This window comes from Podarcis liolepis (assembly GCF_965112155.1).
Source record: "Podarcis liolepis genome assembly, chromosome: 10".
NCBI classification, from domain to species: Eukaryota; Metazoa; Chordata; class Lepidosauria; order Squamata; family Lacertidae; genus Podarcis; species Podarcis liolepis.
Genome location: NC_139562.1, coordinates 64,827,006 through 64,852,539, shown reverse-complemented (window position 1 = coordinate 64,852,539; position 25,534 = coordinate 64,827,006). Strand labels below are relative to the sequence as shown.

Sequence of the window (25,534 nt, the reverse complement as noted above, 5' to 3'; positions counted from 1 at the left end):
CATCTTTATGCGCCCCCTCGCCCAGCTTGTTCGGAGTTTTGGGCTGGGTTGTCATCAGTATGCCGATGACACCCAACTCTATCTGTTGATGGATGGCCATCCTGACTCGGCCCCAGACACACTGACCAGATGTTTGGAAGCTGTGGCTGGATGGTTACGTGGGAGCCGGTTGAAGCTAAATCCTTCGAAGACAGAGGTCCTGTGGCTGGGACGGGGCGATATGGGATTGGGGGGGCAACTCCCATCTCTTGCGGGGGCGCAATTAGTGCCAGCACCGTCCGTTAAGAGTTTGGGTGTAATCTTCGACACCTCCCTTTCCATGGAGGCGCAGATTGCAGCTATAACAAAGGCGGCATTTTTCCATCTCCGCCAAGCTAAGCAGTTGGCTCCTTACCTCTCTCGCCCTGACCTAGCCACTGTGATCCACGCGACGGTCACCTCCAGACTGGATTATTGTAACTCGCTCTACGTGGGGCTGCCCTTGAGACTGACCCAGAAACTCCAGCGGGTGCAGAATGCTGCAGCGAGACTCCTTATGAGGTCTTCGCTGCGAGATCACATTCACCCGGTGCTATACCAGCTGCACTGGCTCCCGGTGGAGTACAGGATCAGGTTTAAGGTGCTGGTTTTAACCTTTAAAGCCCTATATGGCCTAGGACCCTCGTACCTACGGGACCGCCTCTCCTGGTATGCCCCACAGAGAAACCTACGGTCTTCAAATAAAAACATCTTGAAGGTCCCAGGCCACAGAGAAGTTAGGCTGGCCTCAACTAGAGCCAGGGCTTTTTCGGCTGTGGCTCCGATCTGGTGGAACACTCTGTCACAAGAGACCAGGGCCCTGCGGGATTTGACATCCTTCCGCAGGGCCTGCAAGACAGAGCTGTTCCACCAGGCCTTTGGCCAGGGCACAGCCTGACTCCCTCCCTCGGCAATCTTCGCAGAGCTCTGGCCCAATGGTTGCTAGTGGCTTGAATTTATTAATTTTATAATGAATGATTTTAGAATGTTGTTTATGTTGTACTTTTGTACTGTTTTATTGTTGTTAGCCGCCCTGAGCCCGGCTTCGGCTGGGGAGGGCGGGATATAAATAAAATTTATTATTATTATTATTATTATTATTATTATTATTATTATTATTATTATAGCTCTGAAAAATCTGTAATGTGACCTGTCATTTTCTTAGTGTATTTATATGCAGTGGTTTTTTCCAGGGGTGGGTGGGCGGTGGGGGTGCGACGCATACCCCTAAAGGAAAATGAGAGTACCCTTAAACATTTTTTTAAGTAAAAAAAGCACCGCTTATATGTATTTATTTCCCCGACATTTCTTTCTGCCAGCACTTGATTAAGCGACCTGGGGGAAATTTAGTAACAGCTTCCAGAAGTCAGTTAACAGACTTGAAAACTGTTTTTAAAACTTGCCATTCTGCAATGGCCTGGTTTGCCCAATCATTTGAGATCAGAAAACTAGCTTATATGGCTTTCATCAGAGTGAACACACACACAAATATCACTGTATCAACACTCAGATGATGGGACCATAATGCTCTCTTTACACATGGCCCATTCCAGCTAAAAACAGGTTACTTACCTGTAATCATTATGCAAGTGGTTGTCTAAGGTTCTCTTGCAGTTTCCTCGAGAGAAGTCAGTGATCACCCGTGCATTAACTTTACTGATTGGGTGAAGTTCAAGAAGCAGTGAATGTGAAAGAGCAAATGGACAGGGGGATCATTAAATAATTGCTGACTAGGTTGATGGGAGTTTGGCTGTATCTTAGAGAAGGTAAGTTTGACCCAGGAACCCACCACTGAACTGAGTTGGTCAAGGTGAGTTTTCTGGATGTAGCAACAGACCGAACTGAGTATGGTAAGCCGCAATGAAGGATGCTTTCTACTGAAGGTTACAGGTAGAAGCACCATTTACTTGGCTCAAAAAATCACTTCTGTTCACTCAACTATTCAAATCAAAGTAAAAACACACACCCCATTTTGACCGTTACCCTTGCGCAGTCAAGCAATCCAGTCCGCCCCCTCCTTCTCCAAGCATCCCTAACCTTCTGCTCTCTTGTTGTCTCCCCATCAGACCCAAGAGTAAAAAGGTAAAAGGTAAAGGACCCCTGGACGGTTAAGTCCAGTCAAAGGCAACTATGGGGTTGCAGTGCTCATCTTGCTTTCAGGCCGAGGGAGCCGGCGTTTGTCCACATACAGCTTTCCGGGTCATGTGGCCAGCATGACTAAATTGCTTCTGGTGCAACAGGACACTGTGACGGAAACCAGAACGCACGGAAACGCCGTTTACCTTCCCGCCACAACGGTACCTATTTATCTACTTGAACTGGTATGCTCTTGAACTGCTAGGTTGGCAGGACCTGGGACAGAGCAACGGGAGCTCACTCCATTTCGGGGATTCAAACCGCCGACCTTCCGATCAGCAAGCCCAAAAGGCTCAGTGGTTTAGACCACAGCGCCACCTACGTCCCTAGCCCCAAGAGTACCTGGGCACTGAGATAAAGGCTAACATAACCCATATTATTCTCGGAGTTGTAAACACGCACAAATTCAACTAATAAAATCAAGTACAAACATTCGAGTACATTTACCTCAAATAACTTCCAGTCTGCTTTATTTCCAAATAAAGTACATTTCTCCAAGAAGCAAGTGTATTCAAACATAGAACATTTCCAGCAACAGTTACAGTCTATTTCCCATTCACAGTTTTGTTTTTTTAGTGCAAAGCACTAAAAGGCCAAACACTTACCTATCCATAAAAGAATATTTTTTTTTATTTATGATCAACATTTTTAGATATATTTTATACAAAAAAGTATATATGGACACAAGGCATTCCCTAAGCAAGGGAGTCAACCAATATTTTAAAAATGGCATTTCTTCATTTGTACATCGGGTTGGATCCAGAGAGAGTCCCTTCCGTGAACAGAAGGGACCAAGAACCAGCAGAAGCTCTTACGGGAGGAAGGTGAAGCGAGGTGGTTTTTGCCACTTCCTCTTTCCTCTCTAGCCCTCCATGTCACACCTCACACTGCTCTGGAGGTGGGAGAAGGAGGAATCAGTGAAAATGGCTTCATTAGCCTTCCTCCAGTAGGAGGGTCCTGTGAGCGGGATCCTGTTCACAGGTCCTCTGGATCTAACCCATCACCTTTTAAACTATGGCAATTTGACACAAATCACTAAACATTTTCTAAAAATTAAGAAAGCGCAGAAACCTGCCAAAAATTTCATAATGGTAGGTATGCTAATGTTTTGCTATAGAATCGATTATAAAATAAGACAGGAAGCAAGAATTTCATAAACTTTACAGTGAAAGTCAAGTGCCATCTACAGTGGTCATTCAACATCTTGTGGGCAAAAAGAAAGAAAGAAAAAAAGTCCTTCCACTATACTATCTTCCGTTTAAACAATATTTAAGGAACTATGGTTGTATATGAATTGTCTACAAAACCCATCTACTATCTTCACATGAACATTAGTGTACTGTGTTTTAAAAAATAACTAAAATTTTAAACTGCATCTATTAAAGTGCTTGTGTATAATCTTTTTTTAAAAAACAACAACAATTAAAATAGGGGAATGTGGGTCACTTGTAAACTTCCATATGAAAGACTGACCAATATGCTAACCATGCAAAATTACTATACATTTTTTTTTTGCAGCAAGTTCAGTACAGTCAAAATTAATACTCCCAGAAAAGTATTGAACCATGAATTGAAATTAGTGCCAATGCTAAAAAATATTATGATTCAAATTGCAGTTCATTCAAATTACGCTAAGAAACTGCTCATATACATTCATCTGTAAAAAAATATTTTTAAAGTACATCACACAACAAGTGTTTGCTTAGTAGTATATCACAATGGACGTAAAATCTGTTCAGCAAAATTAGAATTAAGTAAGGGCCAAGTCTGGAACGCATGCTCCAAGTTGATAACGTCCTTAAAAAGAATAGGGCTTCAAAAATGGTTTGCAAAATTTCCCTTTTAAAATGTTCATTTTTCTGTTACCAGCACTACTGCACACATGAAATAAGAAAGCTGGCTATTAATTCAAAGGGCTATATTTTAATGGAGCTTAATCGCTCTTGAAAAACTCAGACAAGACGTTACCTTTTAGGAACAATCAATACATTTACTAAGAAAATAGCTTATAAAAATATTTCCTCTCATAGAACTATTTCAAGATATTAGTGGTTCTAATTCCAAATTTTACCACACATCATCTCATGTTAAGGAGAAATACATATATCAATATAATATTTAGCCAACTTTAAAAAAGGGGCCTTTACTTGTAGGCAGCATGAACATTTTCCACACAAAAGCCAGAAGCACTTTCTGTGTCCAATAAGCTGACTGTGGTTTTGGTAAGAATAACCCATATCTTTATTATTTAGCCTTTAAAAGACAAAACAAAAAACCCCACCAACTTCCCCCCAGCAACCTGAGGGTAGCTCCCAAATATCTGGAAGCTTGTCTACATATAACCTTTTCACATTAAAACCAGAATCCACAAGTGGTTTAACTCTGGAAAGATACCTTCACCTAATGGGAACTTTGGATCTGAATTATCAACATAGATATACTCTTAATAAACATCTGTTAGAGATTAATAATCTTTCGTATAAAGTAGTAATTAAAAAACCCCACCAAACTATTCTCTCCTTGGTGGTTGGTTGCCCAACAACATTTCAACTGAAGCTAGTTAAGACTGTTGTTTTGTATGTCATGTAAAATTGCCACTGAACTGTAGAATATCCAATATCCCCACCCGCAGGTGTCTAAACAGGGTATGTGGAAACAAACGTTATGGTTAAAATGCTAGCTACAAAGGTCCAGGTGCCAAAATTCTAGCTCAGGAAAAAACTGAGATTTTAGTTTCTCTAAGAGGAATGGACATCTTGTGTCAAACAGAGAAACGGAATTTTACCGCAAAAGTGTTGACTCTAAACTATAGAGCTATATAGATCTATATACCCTAAATTTATGCTCATCTTAAGTATGCTAGCATTTATGCAAAAACTCTATATGCCAGAAATATTTGCTAACGGATTAAAACCACAGGGAAACACAGCACTAACAGGCTATTTCAAGCCCATCAAAGGCTTTCCTCTACCTGGTCAGTACCAACGAAGTGCAAAGTTAATTTTAAAAAAACTTTGGAACTACGGTCCCTACCGCTAAACATTATGCCCCAAACAACTTGTTACAGAATATTATTAAACTTTCAGGAACCGACCATGTACAACTGTGCTAGCTTCACTTTCTTGAACAAAGACAAATTCATCTTGAATCCTATAAATACGTGGCTGAGGAGAATAAATGCAATATTCTTTTTATGTTCTACAGCGTCAGAGTCTGAGCTAGAAACACCAGTGGAAAATTCAGGCAAACGTTTTGCAAGGCACTAGTTGTTCCTCAGCAGACAAGAGCTTTAGATCTCGTGCTTCTGCCTTTGGTTGTATTGTTTTCTTCGGGCGAATGGGATGCATTTGCCTTATGAGTCTTCTTGTGATGCTCTAGGAAAGTCTTTTTGGCAAACGCTTTCCCGCATTTATTGCATCTGTGCAGAGAGAAATTCTTTGTAACTTTCACTTCAATGCCCACATCAGCCCCTTCGTACTTCTTGCTCGGCGAGTTAGAGGTGACATCTGGCTTTGCGCCATTTTGCTTACCTTCATCCCTCGGAGCGCCTCTTCTCGTCACCTTGTTTAAAACGCAGTCAATGGGTTTTTTCACCGCTCTGATTTCTAAGCTCGCCGTTATCTTGCCAAGGTAGCGCGAAGACTTTTTGTGCACGACGGTTATATGTCTGATCACGTCGCGCTTCCGGCGGGTTTCGTAAGGGCAGAGCGGGCACCGGTAGAATTTCACAAAAATGTTATTTCCGTCCGTGTGCAACTCGATGTGCTTCGTTAGATTTTGCTTGGACGTAAATTGGCGTTTGCAGAGTTTGCAGTAAAGCTTTTTAAAGTCAAAGCCAACGGAAAGTCTCGGCTTCCTGGGCTTTCGGAGACCACTTGCAATGGACTGATTACTTGACTTAGAATTTTCAGAGCTCGGCTTAACTTTATTTTTCTTTGTGGGTGGTGCGTTCTTCCTTTCAGTGGAAGAAGATGCATTCTTTCGTTCAGCGGACAATGCATTCTTTCGTTCAGCGGACGATGCATTCTTTCGTTCAGCGGACGATGCATTCTTTCGTTCAGCAGACGATGCATTCTTTCGTTCAGCGGACGATGCATTCTTTCGTTCAGTGGATGATGCATTCTTCCGTTCAGCGGACGATGCATTCTTTCGTTCAGCGGACGACGCATTCTTCCGTTCAGCGGACGATGCATTCTTCCGTTCAGCAGATGATGCATTCTTCCGTTCAGCGGACGATGCATTCTTCCGTTCAGCAGATGACGCATTCTTCCGTTCAGCGGACGATGCATTCTTCCGTTCAGCAGATGATGCATTCCTTCGTTCAGCAGATGATGCATTCTTTCGTTCGGCGGATGACGAGGCATTCTTTTTCTCAGTCGATGAAGATGCATTCTTCCTTTCATTCGAATGATTTGTTCCCTTTGTTTCATTCTGCGGGGAGCTGATGATGGGAGGCACCGATTCCGCAGGTTCTGCTGGTTCCGTTTTCTCTTTCACTTCTGTGCTAACTGCGTTATTGGGCTTCTTCTCTCTTTTAGCATTTTTTGCCGAAAGGGTTATCTTGTGAACAATCTGCATATGCCTTTTAAGCATTACCTGCGAACTGTATTTCCTCTTGCACAAGAGGCATTTGCAGGTGGTTAAGTTGTATTCAGCCTTAAGGGACTTTTGTTTTCGGGTCTTAACAGATTTTTTAGCCGATTCCAAGGACAAAGGTTCCCCAGGCTTTGTAGCTATGTCAGGAGTGATGGAATCCCTCCTCAATCCCCTATGAACTTCATCAAAATGCCTCCTTACATTGGCTTTTGTAGCAAAGGATTTATAGCATACAGGACAGCTCCTACCCAATGTTACAAGAATGTTCTTATTGCGCCCCCTTCCAGATGTCTGATTTGGCCGCCTCTTAATTTCAATAAATTTCTTCAGTTCCTCCATCTTCTTCTTGTGTACTTTTCTAATATGCCGGCGTACACTGCGTCTGGAATGAAATTCTTTTTTACAGAGGCAGCAAATTAACTGGTGACCCAAATCTGGTTTATCGCATTTCAGCTGAGGCTTTGAGGACAGAGACGGTTCTTCTGGAGTCAATATTACCTTGCTAGCAGCAGCAGCCACAGGAATCTCCGCCGTTTCTTCCTGTGAGGGACTAGGAACCGCTTTAGGAGGTTCTGTGGTAGGTTCTGGCATTTCTGCTACAGGAGCTGGTTCGGTGGTGACATTCATCTCAATGTTCTCAACTGTGCTATCCGCCTTTGAAACATATTGAAAGACAGCATTCCGGTTTGTCTCTATAGGTTCCAAACGGATTATATAGTCTTGCTTGTCCACTCTAGGATACATAGCTTCCAGGAGATCGCTTATGGCTTGGCTCTGCTTATCATTTACATCAGGAGAGTCTGTAGATTAAAACAAAAAACACCCACAATGTTTACATTATATTATTTCACAGGTGTCACTCTTTTATTATAGATTTTCTTGGTTTACAACATGCACTGTCTCTTTTTCAGGTTGTGGATTAGTTACATATGACGTGAGACACTAAGTGTTGTATACAGTACAGTGATACAGTGGTACCTCGGATTAAGAACTTAATTCATTCCAGAGGTCTGTTCTTAAGCTGAAACTGTTCTCAACCTGAGGTACCACTTTAGCTAATGGGGCCTCCTGCTGTCACTGTGCCACCGCTGTGCAATTTCTGTTCTCATCCTGAGGTAAAGTTCTTAAGCCGAGGCACTATTTCTGGGTTAGCGGAGTCTGTAACCTGAAGCGCCTGTAATCTGAAGCGTCTGTAACCCAAGGTACCACTGTACTTTTGTTTCCCCCTCTGCCAGGATAAAAGGACTCAGGTAGCAATTTAGACAAGGAATTTAGATATGTGGAAAAGCATCCTCTCCTCATCCTCTGTTGCTTGCTCCTCATCTCCTGCTTGCATGTTTCCCAAAGGCATCTGGTTTGCCACTGGGAGAACAGAGTGATGGATAAGACTGGCCTTTAGCCTGATCCAGCAGAGCTCTTGCTATGTTTGTGGGTTATCAGACTTCTGCGGCTTCCGATTGGCTGCAGGAGCTTCCTACAGCCAATCAGAAGCCGCACTTTGGTTTCCAAAGGTTTTGGAAGTCAAGTGGACTTCCGGAACAGAATCCGTTCGACTTCCAAGGTACAACTGTATGTTGAACAAGAGACTTGTTGAGAGAACAAAACTTACTGTCATCCATCCGGAGACTTGGAGGACAGTAGAACTTCTTGTGGGTTATTAAATTCGGTAGTCCTCTGAAGAGGCTGCGGCATAATTTACATTCGAAGATGGTGTCCACATCTTTCAGCAAAATATGTTTAAGTTGCTTAGTTCCTGAAACATATAAAAAGAAACATATAAAAAGTTACTACTAGGTGCATTCGAGGCATGATCCAGGTGAAGGTAAGTACTTTAAATGTTCAATTATGTTTATGGGGAAATTAATCAAACGCCAACATCTTTCCCACAGACATAAGTAAGACTAATGGTTGAATGTTACACATACCTACCCATACTTACCCCACTGAGTTCCATGAGACTTACTCGCATGTAAGTGTGTACAAGGTAGCAACCCTTAAGTACTTAGTTTTTGGCCCCTTGGGCCGCTAGAGGGCTTGCATGGTGGTCAATAATAATAATAATAATAATTTTAATAATTTATTTATTTATACACCACCCATCTGGCTGGGTTTCCCCAGCCACTCTGGGCGGCTCCCAACTGAATATTAAAAACGCAATACAGTGGTACCTCGGATTACAGACGCTTCAGGTTACAGACTCCACTAACCCAGAAATAGTACCTCGGGTTAAGAACTTTGCTTCAGGATGAGAACAGAAATCGTGTGGCGGTGGCACAGCAGAAGTAGGAGGCCCCATTAACTAAAGTGGTGTCTCAGGTTAAGAACAGTTTCAGGTTAAGAACGGACCTCCGGAATGAATTTCCGTATTTTTTGCTCTATAAGACTCACTCTTTCCCTCCTAAAAAGTAAGGGGAAATGTGTGTGCATCTTACGAAGCGAATGCAGTCTGCACAACTATCACAGAAGCCTGAACAGCAAGAGGGATTGCTGCTTTCACTGCACAGAGATCCCTCTTGCTGTTCTGGCTTCTGAGATTCAGAATTTTTTTTCTTGTTTTCCTCCTCCAAAAACTAGGTGCGTCTTGTGGTCTGGTGCGTCTTATGGAGCGAAAAATACAGTAAGTTCTTAACCCGAGGTACTACTGTATAGCATTAAACATTAAAAACTTCCCTAAACAGGTCTGCCTTCAGATGTCTTCTAAAAGTCATATAGTTGTTTATTTCTGATGGGAGGGCATTCCACAGGGTGGGCACCACTACGAAAAAGGCCCTCTGCCTGGTTCCCTGTAACCTCACTTCTCACAGGGAGGTAACTGCCAGAAGGCCCTCGGAGCTGGACCTCAGTGTCTGGGCTGAATGATGGGGGTGGAGACACTCCTTCAGGTATACTGGGTCAAGACCGTTTAGGGCTTTAAAGGTCAGCACCAACACTCTGAATTGTGCTCAGAAATGACTGGTTGCCAGTAACTGGTTAGTAGTCACTGACAAACTTGGCCGGGGGGGGAGGGGGGAGTCCCTACAGGTGGATTGTGAAGGGGCTGCAGAACGATCAGTTTTGTGCAGCACAAAGTGCATGCCTTGCCAGGTATTTATGCTAATACAGTGGTGCCCCGCAAGACGAATGCCTCGCAGGACGGAAAACTCGCTAGACGAAAGAGTCTTCCGTTTTGGAGGTGCTTCGCAAAATGAATTTCCTATGGGCTTGCTTCGCAAGACGACAATGTCTTGTGAGTTCCTGCTGGTTTTTTTTCCTCCCCCCCCCTTTTTCTAAGCCGCTAAGCCGCTTATCAGCTGATCCGATCAGCAGATAAGCCGCTAAAAGCCGCTAAAAGCCGCTAATAGCGCTAATAGCGCTAATCTGCTAATCCGTCAATGGGCTTGCTTCGCAAGACGAAAAAACCGCTAGACGAAGAGAATCACAGAACGGATTCTTTTTGTCTTGCGAGTCACCACTGTAGTCTTTTATACTTTTAGTTGACTCCAGAATTAAAACTGGTTCCTTGTGATCTCAGGGGCCAATCTTAAGGCCAGGGCAGTTTAGTATGGGTACAAGTGGTCCCTCAAACAGCCTGTTTAGGACTTTAAAGGTCAACATGAGTACTTTAAACTGAGCCTGAATACCAATGGTACAGCACAGGGTGGATAAAACTCAATGATTTTTTTTCTTTAAAAAAACCAGATTTTTAAAATTTAAATCAGATTTTTTTTATTTAAATTGGATTTTAAAAATAAAATGCTTTTGGAGGAAAAATCTTTCTAAAGATAGTTTTCTATTTAAGTTACATTATATTCCAAAGTCTATTCAGCAGGAAATAAGGATTTGTTTTGAGTATTTCATGTGTGCTAAAACTCAGTCTAAGTTTTGTTTAAATAAAAAAAAATGTTTAACCAACATGGATACATGTGCTATAATGTTATTGTTTTAGTTAAATTGTTATTAAGGAAATGATTGTTTTTCTCCTTCCAATAAAGTACAGCAGAAATGTTTTCCAAATATAAACAGTCAACTTACTAAACCTCACAATAATTTCATAATTATCGGTCTATGCATTTCTAATAGTATAACCAAATCATTAATTTTTGATATAACTGTAAAAACTACTCTGAAAATTTATTATTCCAGAAATAAAAACGTCATCTGGTTGTAAATATTAAAATTTTACCAGCAAGAATGAGTCCTTCCGTAAAAAAAATGATTTAAATCAAGTCTTATTGACTAATGATTTAAATTGTGATTTAAATTGTGATTTAAATCAATTTGATTTAAATCAAATCCATCCTAATAGAGCTTGTGGTGTGCCCTAAACAATGGCTCACATAAACAAACTAGTGCTTGCATTCTGAAGCAGTTGAAATTTCCAAATAATCTATAAAGGAAGCTGTAGAGTGCACTATATAGTCTGGATGTGAAGAGAGCACATTTAACGGGAGATTTGCTTTATTTAGATTAAATAGCTTGGACTGGTTCACCAGCTTTGGCCCTACTAAAAGTCACTCATAGCCACCAGACTCAATATAACTAGCACCACGTTCAGGAAAATCCCCTAACTTGGTTCTTTCAGCGACTGTGCTATCCAACCCAAGTCAGTTCTACTGGGGCATTTTGACTGGAGCAGGTAGAATAAAGGGGTGGAACTATGGGACAACACTTTGATCCAAACCTCCTCAAATGACTTCTTTCAGCAGCTTCATGTGAATGTTAAATAGCATGGGAACCTCAAAGACAAAACTATAAGATGGAACGGAAATCATCAAACACCACCTTCTGGGTCCAAACCTCTGGAATGTCCTGGTCCAGAGAGACAGCCCATTGTTGATGGTATTTAAAGCTGTTTAGAGGCCCATCAGAAAATAATTAGATGATTCCTAACAATATCCCAGCATAAATCATCCAATTGCGTGACTCAAAAACAGGCCAAAGCCAGACGGAAATCAGTTAGACCCTTGAACACAAACTACCAGTAATCTTGAGTAATTTATTTCAAACCCTTCAACATTTAGTTACTGAATAATGAATGATATTTTCTATGATGTATTCTTATCTATATTTCTCTCTCTCTTTTTTTAACCAAATCTGGACTCCAAGATGTTGTAAAGTTCTGTTTAAAAGTGTGAATGTGGGTGTGATGGGATGATGAGCTGCTTGTGCGTAAAATCGTAGTCCCTCAGAGTTTGTTCAAGCCCACAAACCTCTGTCTGTGACAGAGCCCCTCTAGTCACTTGCAGATTCCGACAGTGGTTGCTTTCGGAATCGTTTCCAGCATAAAAGCTCCTTAACGGAAACACGTCTTCTGGACTCGCGGCGTGACAGTTTCCGGCGAGGAGTGGGTCTCCCTATGGGAGCTTCAGATAACTCCCCACTGTTCTCGCTGGACGTGTCCCTGAGCCCTCCCTCTTGCTCGCTTTCCCTCAGAGATCCACCTCTCCCCCTGCTGGTTCCTGCTTCAGCTGCTGAGTCTCTACCAGCCTCCGTGAGCCCTTCCACCAGAGACCCACCTCTCCCCCTGCTGGTTCCTGCTTCAGCTGCTGAGTCTCTCCCAGCCTCCGTGAGCCCTTCCACCAGCTGTTCCTCCGATGGCAGTTCCCTGACAGTGGGTATGCCTCTCTCAACATGAAACGATATCAGTGTAGAGATCCAACTGATGCTACTAACAACCTATTATTCCTATTACTCCTGTTGCTCAGTCCCAGCTCCTGCCAACCTAGCACTTCTAAAGCATACCAGTGCAAGTAGATAAATTGGTACCACTGCGGCAGGAAGGTAAATGGCATTTCCATGCACTCTGGTTTCCGTCACAGTGTTCCGTTGTGCCTGAAGTGGTTTAGTCCCGCTGGCCACATGACCCATAAAGCTGTCTATGGACAGACGCCAGCTGCCTTGGCCTGAAAGCAAGATGAGCGCCGCAACCCCACAGTTGCCTTTGACTGGACTTAACCATCCATGGGTCCTTTACCTTTATTACTCCAATACTGCAAAATTGTATATTTTTCACTAGCGTTATTTCTTTCAGATATAAATTATATAAAATCAAAGTCCATTCCCCCAAAACACAAATTTATTTAACATTAAAACATCTATTGAATTAATTTTAATGCCACTTCTCAGAAAGCCTTAGTAAGACATTAATGAGGAAGTAAAAAAACAAAACAAAACAAAAAGATTAAGCTGCTTGTTTTCAGATTAGCCTATTTTACCTAGTATACTGATAAAAACTATGGTTTCAAAAGCAAGGATCATACAATAGTACAACTGTACAATACTTATACTATTTTCACAAGCAAATATAATAGTTAAAATGGTACTAAATGGGCAACAGAATGAGGCTGCAATTCTGTGCAAAACTGTTATTTCGGTGTTTGAAGGGATCACCCAACAACATGCCTGGTATATGGAACATTATTTCCATTTTCAAAAGTTTATTTGCCTAGCACACGATCAGGTATCCAGATTGATCAGGTGTGACCTGGTAAAATATCCTAAAAGCTAAAGACAAACTTGGGTCCACACTGCATCCCTTTTATATAAAAGTTTCAGAGTTCCTTTTCAAAGCACTTCTATTTCTCTTATGTCAAACACCTGAGCAAAAAAGCCATTTGTAGTCCCATAAATTATTGCTGCTGCTATTTGACAGTGCTGGTGCACTAAGTAAACACCCGAGAACATAGAAATGTCAGACCATGGAGCTGACTTGCCATTTAAATTAGATTTACAAGGAATTCTGTGTCATCTTGCATGTCATGCTTCTGGTTGTCACATGTCCACTGCCATTTTGAAAAACTGTTGCCAGATCATGTAACTATGGGAAATTATTTTTAAAATGATATACAACATGTAAACTATATATGAAAATGAAAATGGGTGGGTATTTCCATGGAATTGCCTGTTACTTTACTTTTTTCATTTTTCTCTACTAGTATTTCCTTTTTCTAAGGTTTATTTCAGATATCATTCCAAAGTATGTTCTGTAAAGCTTAACTGTGTTGTTCTTGTTTTACGTTATCTAAATTGATTCTAAGTAGCCAGGAAACATGTTTGAGAAAACACAGCTTGGCTTAATGTCTGAATTAAGATACCAAACACGGTTTTCTGCTCCTCTTCTGGAACCCAGATACAGCTAAATTCAGAAGTTTTTAATAGACTGATAATGAAAAGAAAAAACAGTTCTAAATCACTGTTTGCTTGATTGTTAGGAAGCTCGACCCATGCTTAGCACATGAGTGATGTTTGAACTTAGATGATGATGATTAGATAGATAGATAGATAGATAGATGATAGATAGATTGCTGCTGCTTCTTTATTGCTTTCATTACCTGGCCATTACCTGGTACAGTATAATTATTCTAACTGGAAGGAGGCAGGGGCTGGATAGAAACTTATAGAAGTCCAGTACTGTCTTACCAACCATTTTGAACACAGTATTATTATTTTATTCTGGGTATTGCTATATTGCCTTGCAACTAAATTATCACTTAGGTTTACATATGAAAGGAATTAATATAAAACAGTGAAGATAAAAACGGCTAACAATTAAAACACTAAAAGGTAGAAATACAAGTAGCATAAAACAATAAACACCTAAAAAAAACACCTTAAATGACTAGGTAAAGGTAAAGGACCCCTGGACGGTTAAGTCCAGTCGAAGGCAACTATGGGGTTGCGGTGCTCATCTCGCTTTCAGGCCGAGGGAGCCATCATTTGTCCAGACAGCTTTCCAGGTTATGTGGCCAGTGTGACTAAACCGCTTCTGGCGCAACAGAACACCGTGACAGAAACCAGAGTGCACGGAAATGCTGTTTACCTTCTCGCCACAGCGGTACCTATTTATCTACTTGCACTGGCGTGCTTTCGGACTGCTAGGTTGGCAGGAGCTGGGACAGAGCAATGGGAGCTCACCCCGTCGCGTGGATTCGAACCACTGACCTTCCGATCAGCAAGCCCAAGAGGCTCAGTGATTTAGACCACAGCACCACCCGCTCCCATAAATGACTATAGTTAGCAACACATAGATCCATTCAATCGCTATCCTAACTTGAAAAGACCATCTAAATAGAAATAATATACTCCAGTCCTGCTTGACAACACCAACCTTGAATCCTTACTCCTTTTTTCAGAAAGCAACAAGACCACACCGGAAAATAGTAATCATAATAATCATAATAATAATCATCATAATAATAATCATAATCATAATAATTTATTATTTGTACCCCACCCATCTAGCTGGTTTTCCCCAGCCACTCTGAGTGGCTTCCAACAAAGATGAAAAATACATTAAAATGTCATACATTAAAAACTTCCCTGAACATTCAACCTAAGCCCGAAATTTCTAAGGTCACAAAGGAGAAATTCCAAATTTCTGCAGACAGGGCAAAGAAATGCTTCTTCCCTACAACACAAAATAAGCATATGCAATTTACTAAAAGATATGGCAAAAGCCACTAATTTAGATGATTTTACAAATGGAGTGGCAAATTAACGTTAGAGTAGATTTATAGTTACCAGTTTTCCGTACCTAAATTTATTTATTTATATTTTATTAAAATATTTAAATGCTTCTTATATGGGCATCTCAAGGCAGTCAATAAGAATATCATACATAATTATTATACAGTAAAATAAACAATCAAACATCATTTTTATGTCATAACAGCTGTCACCCATTGCCAGCAAAAGCCATGATAAAAAAAACGTTTACTGCATATCTCAGAACTGCACTGCTATTGTAAATACATAATTTATGGTGTACAGTTTCCCAAAGGGGTTTTCAAAATCTGAAATGCTACAGTCTCAGCTACCATGTATACAGTAAAGTCGTACCTTGGAAGTCGAATGAAGTCCGTTCGATTTACAAAACGTTAAGAAACCAAAGTGCGGATTCTGATTGGTTGCAGGAAGCTCCTGCAGCCAATCACAAGCCACGGAAGCCCTGTCGGATGTTCGCCTTCCAAAAATAGTTCGCAAACCAGAACAGTCACTTCTGAGTTCGTGGCATTCGGGAGCCAAAACGTTCGAGAACTAAGCTGTTCGAAAACCAAGGTATGACTGTACAACCAAAGAACATTACAACAGAAGAACATTTAAAAAGATGAAGCGACAACAAAAACAACACTCTGATCAACATTCACCGCAGGACACCAGCAAAGGCCGGGGAGTACCCGAAGCATCTGACTGACTACTTACTGTTGGTAATAGAATAGTAGAGTCGGTGAATCTTGGTTAGACCTATTTATTCATTTAGAAATTCTCCATGCACTCATCTTAAAGTAGGAACCCAGGGTGGTATACTTACAATCAAATATCAATACCATAATTAAAACAAGCAATTCTTAAAACATTGGGTAGCATCCAGCTGAACTTTCCTCAGCGCCAACCCACCAAAATTAATGGACTAAAGTTAGTCATGTGCATTACCGTGGTACCTCGGGTTAAGTACTTAATTCGTTCCAGAGGTCCGTTCTTAACCTGAAACTGTTCTTAACCTGAAGCACCACTTTAGCTAATGGGGCCTCCTGCTGCCGCCACGCCGCCAGAGCACGATTTCTATTCTCATCCTGCAGCAAAGTTCTTAACCTGAAGCACTATTTCTGGGTTAGCGGAGTTTGTAACCTGAAGCATATGTAACCTGAAGTGTATGTAAGCTGAAGCGTATGTAACCCGAGGTACCACTGTAATTTCAGTGGGTTGTATCCAAGGATATCAGTGTGAACATGAACTAACCTGCATGGGCACAAGATAACTTTACTTCTTTCTCCTTCCACCCTCACCCCTAAAACTGCTCCAGAGAGTTGGGGGGAACCCCCAGAGCAGATTTTGGAGGTGGAGGAGGGAGAGAAGAGGTTCCATATTACCTGCGGAAGTAGGCTTGCATGTGCAATTATTTTGTTGGTTACAACCCAGTGGTTCTACTGTGAATATGACTAATGTTGGATACAACCCAAAATCAAATCCATGAAAATCCAAGAGCGCCATTTTTCTTAAAACGTGAAATAATGATTTTAGATTGTTCATTAGATGTTATTTACGTCACCACTGAAGCATTCCAAACCTTCAAGGCAAAATAATATATAAAAAAGAACCTACTCATACCTGATCGAAAACATTCAATAATTTGCTGAATGCCAGATTTTGATGTCTGAAGAGGCTGCTGCAATAAAGGATGATCTCCAGGTTCCAGTATATGGACTGCAAAATAGTCACAATAAATAGTAAAAAAAAGAGCTTAAGGTACATGTCCACACATAAATGTTAACTGCACTGAGGCTGTTCTACTAAAGTTCTATTAAAACATTGCAATATAGTCTGGACATAAAAAGTGACAAATATGTAGGTTTTTTTATTGCTATTTCCATAACAACTGTAATGTCTGTGACTGTCTCAGCTAAGCTCAAAAAGCATATTCACACACAAATAGAGATACAGTGGAACCTAGGTTCTTGAACGAAATCCATTCTGGAAGTGCGTTCAGCTTCCGAAACGTTCGAAAACCGAAGCTCAACTTCCCATTGGTTGCAAGAGCTTCTTGCCCTCAGCAGAAGCCGCGTCGCAGGTTCAGGTTCCAAAAAACCTTTGAAAGCGGAAGCATTTACTTCCGGGTTTTCGGCGTTCGGGAACCGAAACGTACGACAATGGAGGCGTTTGGAAACCGAGGTTCCACTGTATACAGCTTATCTAGAAAGCATTTACCACTAGAAATGACAAATAACATTGTTGAAAGATAGAACACGGGTCATTGCTAGAAATAATTGCCATAAGGTTTTACCAATGTTGTCTAGCAATTCCTACGCTTATGTACCTATATTCATATTAGGATTATGTTTGCTGCTCAGTTGCATTAATCTCAATTTAAGGAATGAGTTATGCTAGTGTTTGTTAACTCTGTTGAGCCAGTCAAGACGCAACTGGGCATCTTTGGAAGAACATTTATTTCAATCACAGCTTTTTATTTGTAAAGATTCCTAACAGACATGTCACCCGATTAAAGAAATCTGAGATGTTTAGCCATATACGGTATAGTCAAGTAATCATCTGATCAATTAATTCTATATAGGTAACAACCCTATTCTGAAGCAACTTACTTTCTTTGGGTTGTTCCCACTTAAGTCATGAGTTGATATTAATGGGCTTAAATTATTAAAATCCATTTGTTTCAAAAGTTTACTCCAAGTGTGACTTAATAGGATAAAACCCTTTGTTTTTAGATGATACATACAGTATATGCATTATAGTAAAGGTAGAGGGACCCCTGACCATTAGGTCCAGTCGTGGCTGACTCTTGGGTTGCAGAGCTCATCTCACTTTATTGGCCAAGGGAGCCGGCATACAGCTTCCGGGTCATGTGGCCAGCATGACTAAGCCACTTCTGGCGAACCAGAGCAGCGCACGGAAACACCGTTTACCTTCCCGCTGGAGCGGTACCTATTTATCTACTTGCACTTTGACGTGCTTTCAAACTGCTAGGTTGGCAGGAGCAGGGACCGAGCAACGGGAGCTCACCCCGTCGCCGGTATCTGAACCGCTGACCTTCCAATCGGCAAGTCCTAGGCTCTGTGGTTTAACCCACAGCGCCACCCGTGTCCCATATGCATTATACCAAGGATCAATTTAAAAAGACACTCCAACTATATGAGAGAAAAGGGGGAACACACCTTTCTCCATCTTAAGATGGTACTTGCCATTTGCACTTATTAGACGTATTTCTTAAATATACATAGAAGCAGACCTCTATTTATGTGGCAGTACATATAGTCAATTAAAATGTTTTTATACATACCTACTCAAGCTCAGGTAAGTAGGTTAGTAGGTACCCTATCTTAAGTTGAAGCACGTACTAATGTGTACATTTCTCTTCATTTTCTCGTTTCAAGTGTTTTTAGGTTACAAGCCATTTTTTTAAGCTCATGTGGTTATTGTAGCAACATGCCAAGATCAGAATATTTGTATATATTTATATCAAGCTATTTGTATGCTGAATAAATTTTGTTTTGCAGGCCTTGGAAACATAGTTTCCAAAAATGTTTATTCCCTGCCTTCTCCCTCAACCCAGCCTACAAGAAAGAAATACAGATGTAAGAAGTACTCCATCAAAACCCAACCATTTTTAAAATACTGGCAATATAACAATATTTGAAGATGTCCTAATTCCATTACAGCAGCATAATATAGGCTATCTTTTCCCGACAGCGTCTTACTGCATTTATTTCTTTTTTAAGAAAGGTAGATTACTAAAGCACTATTACCTGGTTCACAGCAGCCATGGTGATGGTGGTCAGTCTGACAACACTTGTCCCTTAGAGGCATTTTCTACATCAACGCCCTACTTTCCTTCTACATCTAGTAGCTCGTTTCTGCTAAAATAAGCAAATTTTCTATCATTTACCAAGGAAAATAAGGTTCTGCAGTGTTACATGACTTCCCTGTAAAAACCACTGATCTAAGAATGAGTGGTGAATATTGAACATATATACAAAGAGCAATTCTACATATGAAAAAATGAAATCTTCTCAACTCCACCATTGTTATGACATGGATACATGGATAAATTTTGTTTTAGAAATAGCTATTGCAATCAGAAGCAGCTTAAGTTGTATCAAACGGGCTTGGAAAAGAGGCAAGTCATTCCCTCCCAAATCAGGAAAGTTCTTCACTCTTTTTCAGTGCTAATTCAAATTAGCTGATCTAAGCTCTGTAAACCCCCAAATACCTTTTGTCCCACCTCAATCCCCAACCCTACTTATTCCTTCTCTCTAACCCCCCGTTATGTTTGAACCACCCTGTGATGAAGCAGGGCATATATGTAGTTACCTGGCTGGTTAGCCAGGTATACTGCTCCAAGGACAGCAAATAGCTATGGGATGTGTAAAGGGGAAAAGTTTCTCCAGTGCAGTAGTCTCTGGGAAATGTAGTCTTCCTGAAAAGAACTGCTGGAACTCTTTTTGGGAATCTCTTTTCTTCTCTTTCCCCATGGCTATTTGCTACTTTCCATCTGGAAAAGGGCACTGAAACAGCAATTATTGTCTTGACTTGGATTTTAATCCAAAAGGGAGAATAAGTCTCCTGAATTCTTTCAGCCGAGCGTTAGAAGCCTATAAAATGCACATCGGAGTAACCAAAATAACATTTTCACTCAGCCCTATTTACAAACATTCTGTAATGCGAACTGACATTCACAAATGATTTTATTTATCGGAATGAAATAATTGACAGAACGACAGATGATGGCCTACTCAAAAAAAGGGCTGTTTGCGGTTTTCAGCACTCCACCAGCATCCAATCAAAACTGGAGGATGGGGAATAGCAGTGAGTTTAAAAGACTTCAGAAATACACTACTTTAGAGTAAAGTATATATACGAGTTTATGGAGTGCATTTACCAATCCAGTATTTTTTTATGCAACTTGTTCCTAAATATCCTCCAATACAGATTTCAAATTGCATGCATCCTGTCACATCACTGCCAGCTTCTAAGCCACTGATCCCCTTTGCAGCCTCACACACATTTGAGGCTACATACATAGAACTGCAGAACTTTGGGCAGGTTCCCTCATGCTGCAATTGAAGGAGTTAAGAGCACTACAAAACGTCATTCTCTAAAATGGTTCAACTGTTTGCGAAAAAAGTATATGATGCTTGCTCCTTCATAACAGCATAACATTTAATTCTGTTTCTACGTGTACACACACAACATTGATGGCTTTATGTTTTGAAGCGGTCTATAAATTGGTTTAATAATTGTGAACCACAAGAGCTCCTTCAGGAGTAACCATTGCTGGCCATGCCTTAACACATTTACTTTCAATTCAAAGGAAAAGTACTGATACTATGTTGTCCAGTTATACCATCTCTTACTCTATTCCCAACATAACAATGGAACGTGTAATGTCGATGAACAATAAGTTCAAAGATGCTCTCAAGGCAAATCTTTAAAAAATGTAGTATAAACACCGACAGCTGGAAAACACTGGCCTGTGAGTGCTCCAACTGGCCTCTGCTAAAGGAGTCATGGAGTTTGGAGACACTCAAACTCAAAATGAAAGGGAGAAATGTGATAAGAGGAAGGCATGCTTGGCAAATCCTCAACGTCATCAACTCCTGCCCGGAAACCTATGTCCCCACTGTGGAAGGATGTGTGGATCCAGAATTGGCTTCCACAGTCACCTACGGACACACTGTTAAGACCATATTCATGGAAGACAATCTTACTCGGCTATGAATGATCACCAAAGAAGACAAATCATGGCAAGATCTACACACAACTCAATCCAAGAATGTTTACTCAATGGTAAGTCTCTTTTCCCCCCAATGGGACTCACTTCCAAAAAAAGAATATGTAGGATTGCAGCATCAGCATCTAAATAAATGATCAAACTTTGTGTCCTTGACAAAGACTATCTCATTTCCATGTCTGTATGCAGTGCATGTGGACCAGTGTTAGAAACTTAAATATATCAGCTAGGCACCAAACGGCTCCTTAAACCAGATATGCATTATAACATGTAATATGTCAAATGTACCTAGTCACAGTAACACGACATCCCAGAATACTATTTCTATCACTTTTCACCAGCACCTATTGCTTCCCCATGGGCTGAAAAAGGTGTTTAATTGTTGGCAACCACAACTATATTTGAAAATGCACATTTCTCTGCACAAATATCTCCATCAAAAAAGTCATCCTACCTCTTGACACCTCCTGTCTCCCTTCCTCTCCATATATGCAGCAAAACACTCCCTTGAAAACTTAAGCCAGACAATTTTAGAACTATCTACAGTCTCACTTTCTGTGGACTGTTTTTATGTACACTGCTTATAAATGGAAACAATTAAGCAGTATATAAATGCCATAAGTAAATAATAAACCTATTTTTATTGTCAGGAATCAATCCCGCTGTGTAAAGACAGACAAATGACCACACACGGTCTACTGCAACTGAAGAGTCAAAACCAGTCCCTTCTTACCTGACAAGTCAAACCATGCAGTTCCCCCACCCCAATCTCACATTCACCATAAATGAGGGATCAAGAACTTGATCCAAACCTATTCCTGAGCTAGGCACTCCCTTGCCCTCCAGCTGTCAAATATAAACCAAAATAAGATGTGTCCTGTGCACGTAGCTTCGAACATGGGATGATGCAAAGGAGATCAGCGCCACAGAAGTCAGCAATGCTACACCTGTAAATATCCTGTTGCTGGAGGATATGTAGGATCAATCTGTTGGCCCTACGGCAAGAGACGTTGCAGGCTGGCAGATGGGGAAGAGGGGGCAATGTACTGGCCCACTATCCTTGGCCAAATCCCCAGAGTGTCCCCTTGTGAAAAGTCATGACTATCCAGGGGTGGACTTTGGTAATACAGTGCCGTGGGTATGGAAGAGCTAGCCAGGTTTTTTGCCCTGGGTGAAGCATAGAGGGGTGGCACTGAGGCTCCCAGCCTGCCTCTCTCTCTCTCTCTCTCTCTCTCTCTCTCTCTCTGTGTGTGTGTGTGTTTACACACCAGTGTTAGAAACTGAGATGTGAAAGCTAGGAGCTAAACTTAAACCTAAGAACAATACAAAGCTGAAAATGAATGAACAGCAGCTAAAATATATTTTTCACATGGTCTAGTCCAGGGGTCTGCAACCTTTAAGACAAAAAGAGCCACTTGGACCCGTTTCCGAAGAAAAAAACACCTGGGAGCCGCAAAACCATTGCAACATTTAAAGCATGCACGCCACTGCCCTCCGATCTGACAGCGGGCGGGAAGGTGACGTTGGGACGGTGCGTGACTAACGCACGCACTGCCCCCATGCGGCGTCACAGCCAGTACAGCGCCCGCCACAGTGGGGAGTGTCGGGGCGCACAATGCGCCTCCTCCCTTCGCTAGTATCCGTCCCGGAGCCGCGGCAAAGGTGTAAAAGAGCCACATGCGGCTCCGGAGCCGCGGGTTGCAGACCCCTGGTCTAGTCCTTTCCCTGCCTACCCCCCTAGTATTCTGGATTTCTTCTCCAGTCTTCAGAGAGTAGATGGAAGTGGGGAAGCAGGAAAAGGTCTTCCTTTCCTTCCACTCCACAGTTTAAATCTGAAATCTTAGGCGCAGTACTGCGCCCAGAGCTCAAAAACTGCTCGCGTTGGTAAAATTTCCTGTCACAAAATGTGCCTGGAACAGTGGGAGTTTCGAACACCAGCGCCCACAAATGTGCGTGAGGGGCAGTGCCAAACTGGGTCTTTGACCCTTGTGAGGTAATGCCTAATTTTGCCCTTGGGTAATATGGCACTGTGAGTGAGTATGAAATTTGGTACACACACCCCCAAATGTTAATTTGACAATAATTCATAAAGGGGAGGGGAAAACTGTATACTTTAAAAGGTTGTCATTGTACTGCACCAGATCCTAACCTATTACAGTATTTGTAAGAATACTGGGGTTTCCCCCCTTCTCCCCTTTATTTTCCCTTCTACACAGGTTCTGTTTCTCTTTTTCCTTTTCTCTCGTTTACTTACATCTCACAACGTTTAGTGTACATATAATCATGTACTTTTTGAATTTTCAGTAACTATATTTTTAAAAATTGACAATAACTCAATTTGGCACGTTTGCTTTTTAACCAATCGTCTCAGTAGGTACCCACATAAATATAAGATATTATCATCATCATCCTTCGACTCAGCACCCTGTGATGTGGAACCGCCCGACACTGCCCTAAATCTGGCGCTGGGCTGATCCATGCCACACACAGGAATGCCAACCCAGACCATGCCAACCATTACGACCTGGCCACCCACCCCATCACTAGCCTTTCCATCACCGATGCAGGAACAAAACAACAACAACAACAAGCATTCCAATGCAGAACCCACATTCCCAAACACACACACACACACACACACCCCTCTCCCTCTCTGGCACTCATCCCTCTCCACACAAGTTCCCTCTCCCCCGAACACACCACCTCCTCCCAGGTTACCAACTCCTCGCGCGCTCTTCCGGGGCCACCTGTCACACGGGTCGCCCGCTTCACACAACCCAGCATCGGCGCGCGAGGGGAGGGAGCGGGCACGCGCGCGTACACCCACACGCCAGCCAAACCAACACGCATCTCCTTCGTGTTTTCCGCGGCGGGCAAGGGTGCCCGTGACGGAGGGAGAGGCGGAGAGGCGAGTTTCAGCACACTTACGGGAAAGGCTCCTGCGGGAGGCGCCAGCCCGGCCCGAGCGAGGCGCGTGGGGTGCCTGCCGGGCGGGCAGCGGCTGGGCGTGAGCGAAGCCCCTCTTCGCCTGCCCGCCACCGGCCGGCGGGACGCGCGCGGGAGGCGGAGAGGGAGGAAGGAAGAAGGAGCCCCTGGGCTGCTCCGAGGAGGCGCAGGCAGCAGGTGACAGCGAGCAGGGCGCCCGGAGAGGAGGCTCCGCGGAGGCGGGCGCGGGGGACCCTGCCACCGCCGACGATGCGGGGCCCGGCGGGGAAGGGCAGCGCGCTGTTGTCGCCGCGCCCCGACGCGAACTCGCCGTCGCCTGTCCCGCCCAAGCGGCCCCGCGACGCGACCCCGGAGCCGGATGGGCGCAAGGGCAGGAAGTGACTGCGGCCGCGGCAGGCCCGGGGCAGCGCACGGCGCATGCGCCGCACCCGGCTTTTTCCCTCCTCTCCGCCCCCTTCCCAGCCTCCTCGCTTCTCTCTCCCGCTCGCGTTCTCCTCCCACAAGAGCCCCGAGCGCGCAGGTGGCTGTTGTGCTCCGCGGGGTTCCCGCCCGACGGCGACCAAAGTTGGCGGCGGGGGCAAAGTTGGGCGCGCGGCGGAGGGGTCCCCTGCGCGCGCCTCCTCTCCAACATGCGCCTCAGCCAATCAAAGGAAGGCACCTCGAGGCCCGCCGGGGCAAGAAAGGGCTCCTTGCCTTTTTTCCCCCCTCTCTCCCAGGAGGCTCCGGCTGCGCTTGGCTCGCTTGCGCCCTTTGGAGCCGCCGTGGCGCGCGCCTTGGTGCCAGGGCGCACGGCTTGGCGAAGGGCGGTGGAGGCGCCGCCGCCGCGCCTGCCTTCCTGCCTGCTTTTCCGCGACGCCAGCGAGCTCGGCGTGGCACTCCGACCCGCGTTTAGAAAGGGGCTGAGCGAGGGAAATGCTCCGGCTGCGGCGCTTGGGTACGTCTGGCGCCCTGGAGCAGCCGCCTCGCCATGGTTTTTACGCACTCGCAGAGGCGCGCAGGGCGAAGGGAGTCCAGCGCGCGAGGGGAAGAGGAAAGTTCCTCCACGGCGCAGCTCCCTCGGATGGGAAGCATCGGGTTCTCCGGGCGCGCTGTTTTCTCCGCTGGTGGGGAAAAAGGCTACATCCGTGGCGCAACGGTCGCTTCTCTGCCGTGCCATTGCCGGCTTACTCGGGTTTCGCGACAGGCGCATCTTAGCAGGCTTTTAAAATCCCGCCGGCCGATCGACTTCGCGTGCCTGGTCTAAATTCTCTTTTTTTAGTTTTCCCTAGCAATCCAGCCGCCACGTCTGTGTTTACAAAAAAAATACAACGCCGGTTGTGGCTGGTTATACCGGTGCGCGGGGAACCCTAATGGCGAGGGACGTGTAGATTCTGTGCACATGCAGAAAAAAGCATAATTCTGAGAAACTCTGTCTTTCATTGACAAAACTGAAGTGTTCTTAATGTTTTGACCGCAAAGATGAAGTGGAGCAGGAAACTCCGAAGCTGGATGAGGGGACAGTGAAATATCCAAGCAGGCAAGGCTTTCGTTGCTATGCACCGAAGCAGAGTGGGCTGTAGAAAAATAAGCACATTTACGCTATTTGCATAATTTATAGAGATATTCTGCGCTTCTTTG

At 43.3% G+C, this 25,534-nt stretch overlaps 1 protein-coding gene across 2 annotated transcripts; it reads right to left on the bottom strand.

The window, feature by feature from the left end:
* Window positions 1–2,592: 2,592 nt before the first annotated feature.
* Window positions 2,593–24,469, bottom strand: ZNF800 (zinc finger protein 800). Of its 2 annotated transcripts, none has more exons than XM_083463452.1 (5): window positions 23,900–24,469; window positions 18,987–19,097; window positions 16,837–16,932; window positions 8,360–8,503; window positions 2,593–7,550 (listed from the first exon to the last, which is right to left on the bottom strand). In XM_083463452.1, exons 2-5 carry the CDS (start codon window positions 19,045–19,047, stop codon window positions 5,428–5,430), a joined length of 2,424 nt encoding a protein of 807 aa, XP_083319578.1. In that variant the 5' UTR covers window positions 19,048–19,097; window positions 23,900–24,469; the 3' UTR covers window positions 2,593–5,427. The 2 variants fall into 2 exon arrangements, with proteins under 2 accessions (XP_083319578.1, XP_083319579.1); XM_083463453.1 differs by having other exon boundaries at window positions 18,987–19,094; window positions 23,900–24,317.
* Window positions 24,470–25,534: the final 1,065 nt, after the last annotated feature.

Excerpts from the sequence above, each read along its gene's own strand:
- ZNF800 (XM_083463452.1), bottom strand. The coding sequence starts at position 19,047 with ATGCCTCTAAGGGACAAGTGTTGTCAGACTGACCACCATCACCATGGC. Across the intron at positions 16,933-18,986 it reads CCATGGCTGCTGTGAACCAG|TCCATATACTGGAACCTGGA; the intron begins GTAATAGTGCTT and ends ACTATTTTGCAG. Across the intron at positions 7,551-8,359 it reads AAGTCTCCGGATGGATGACA|ACTCTCCTGATGTAAATGAT; the intron begins GTAAGTTTTGTT and ends TTTAATCTACAG.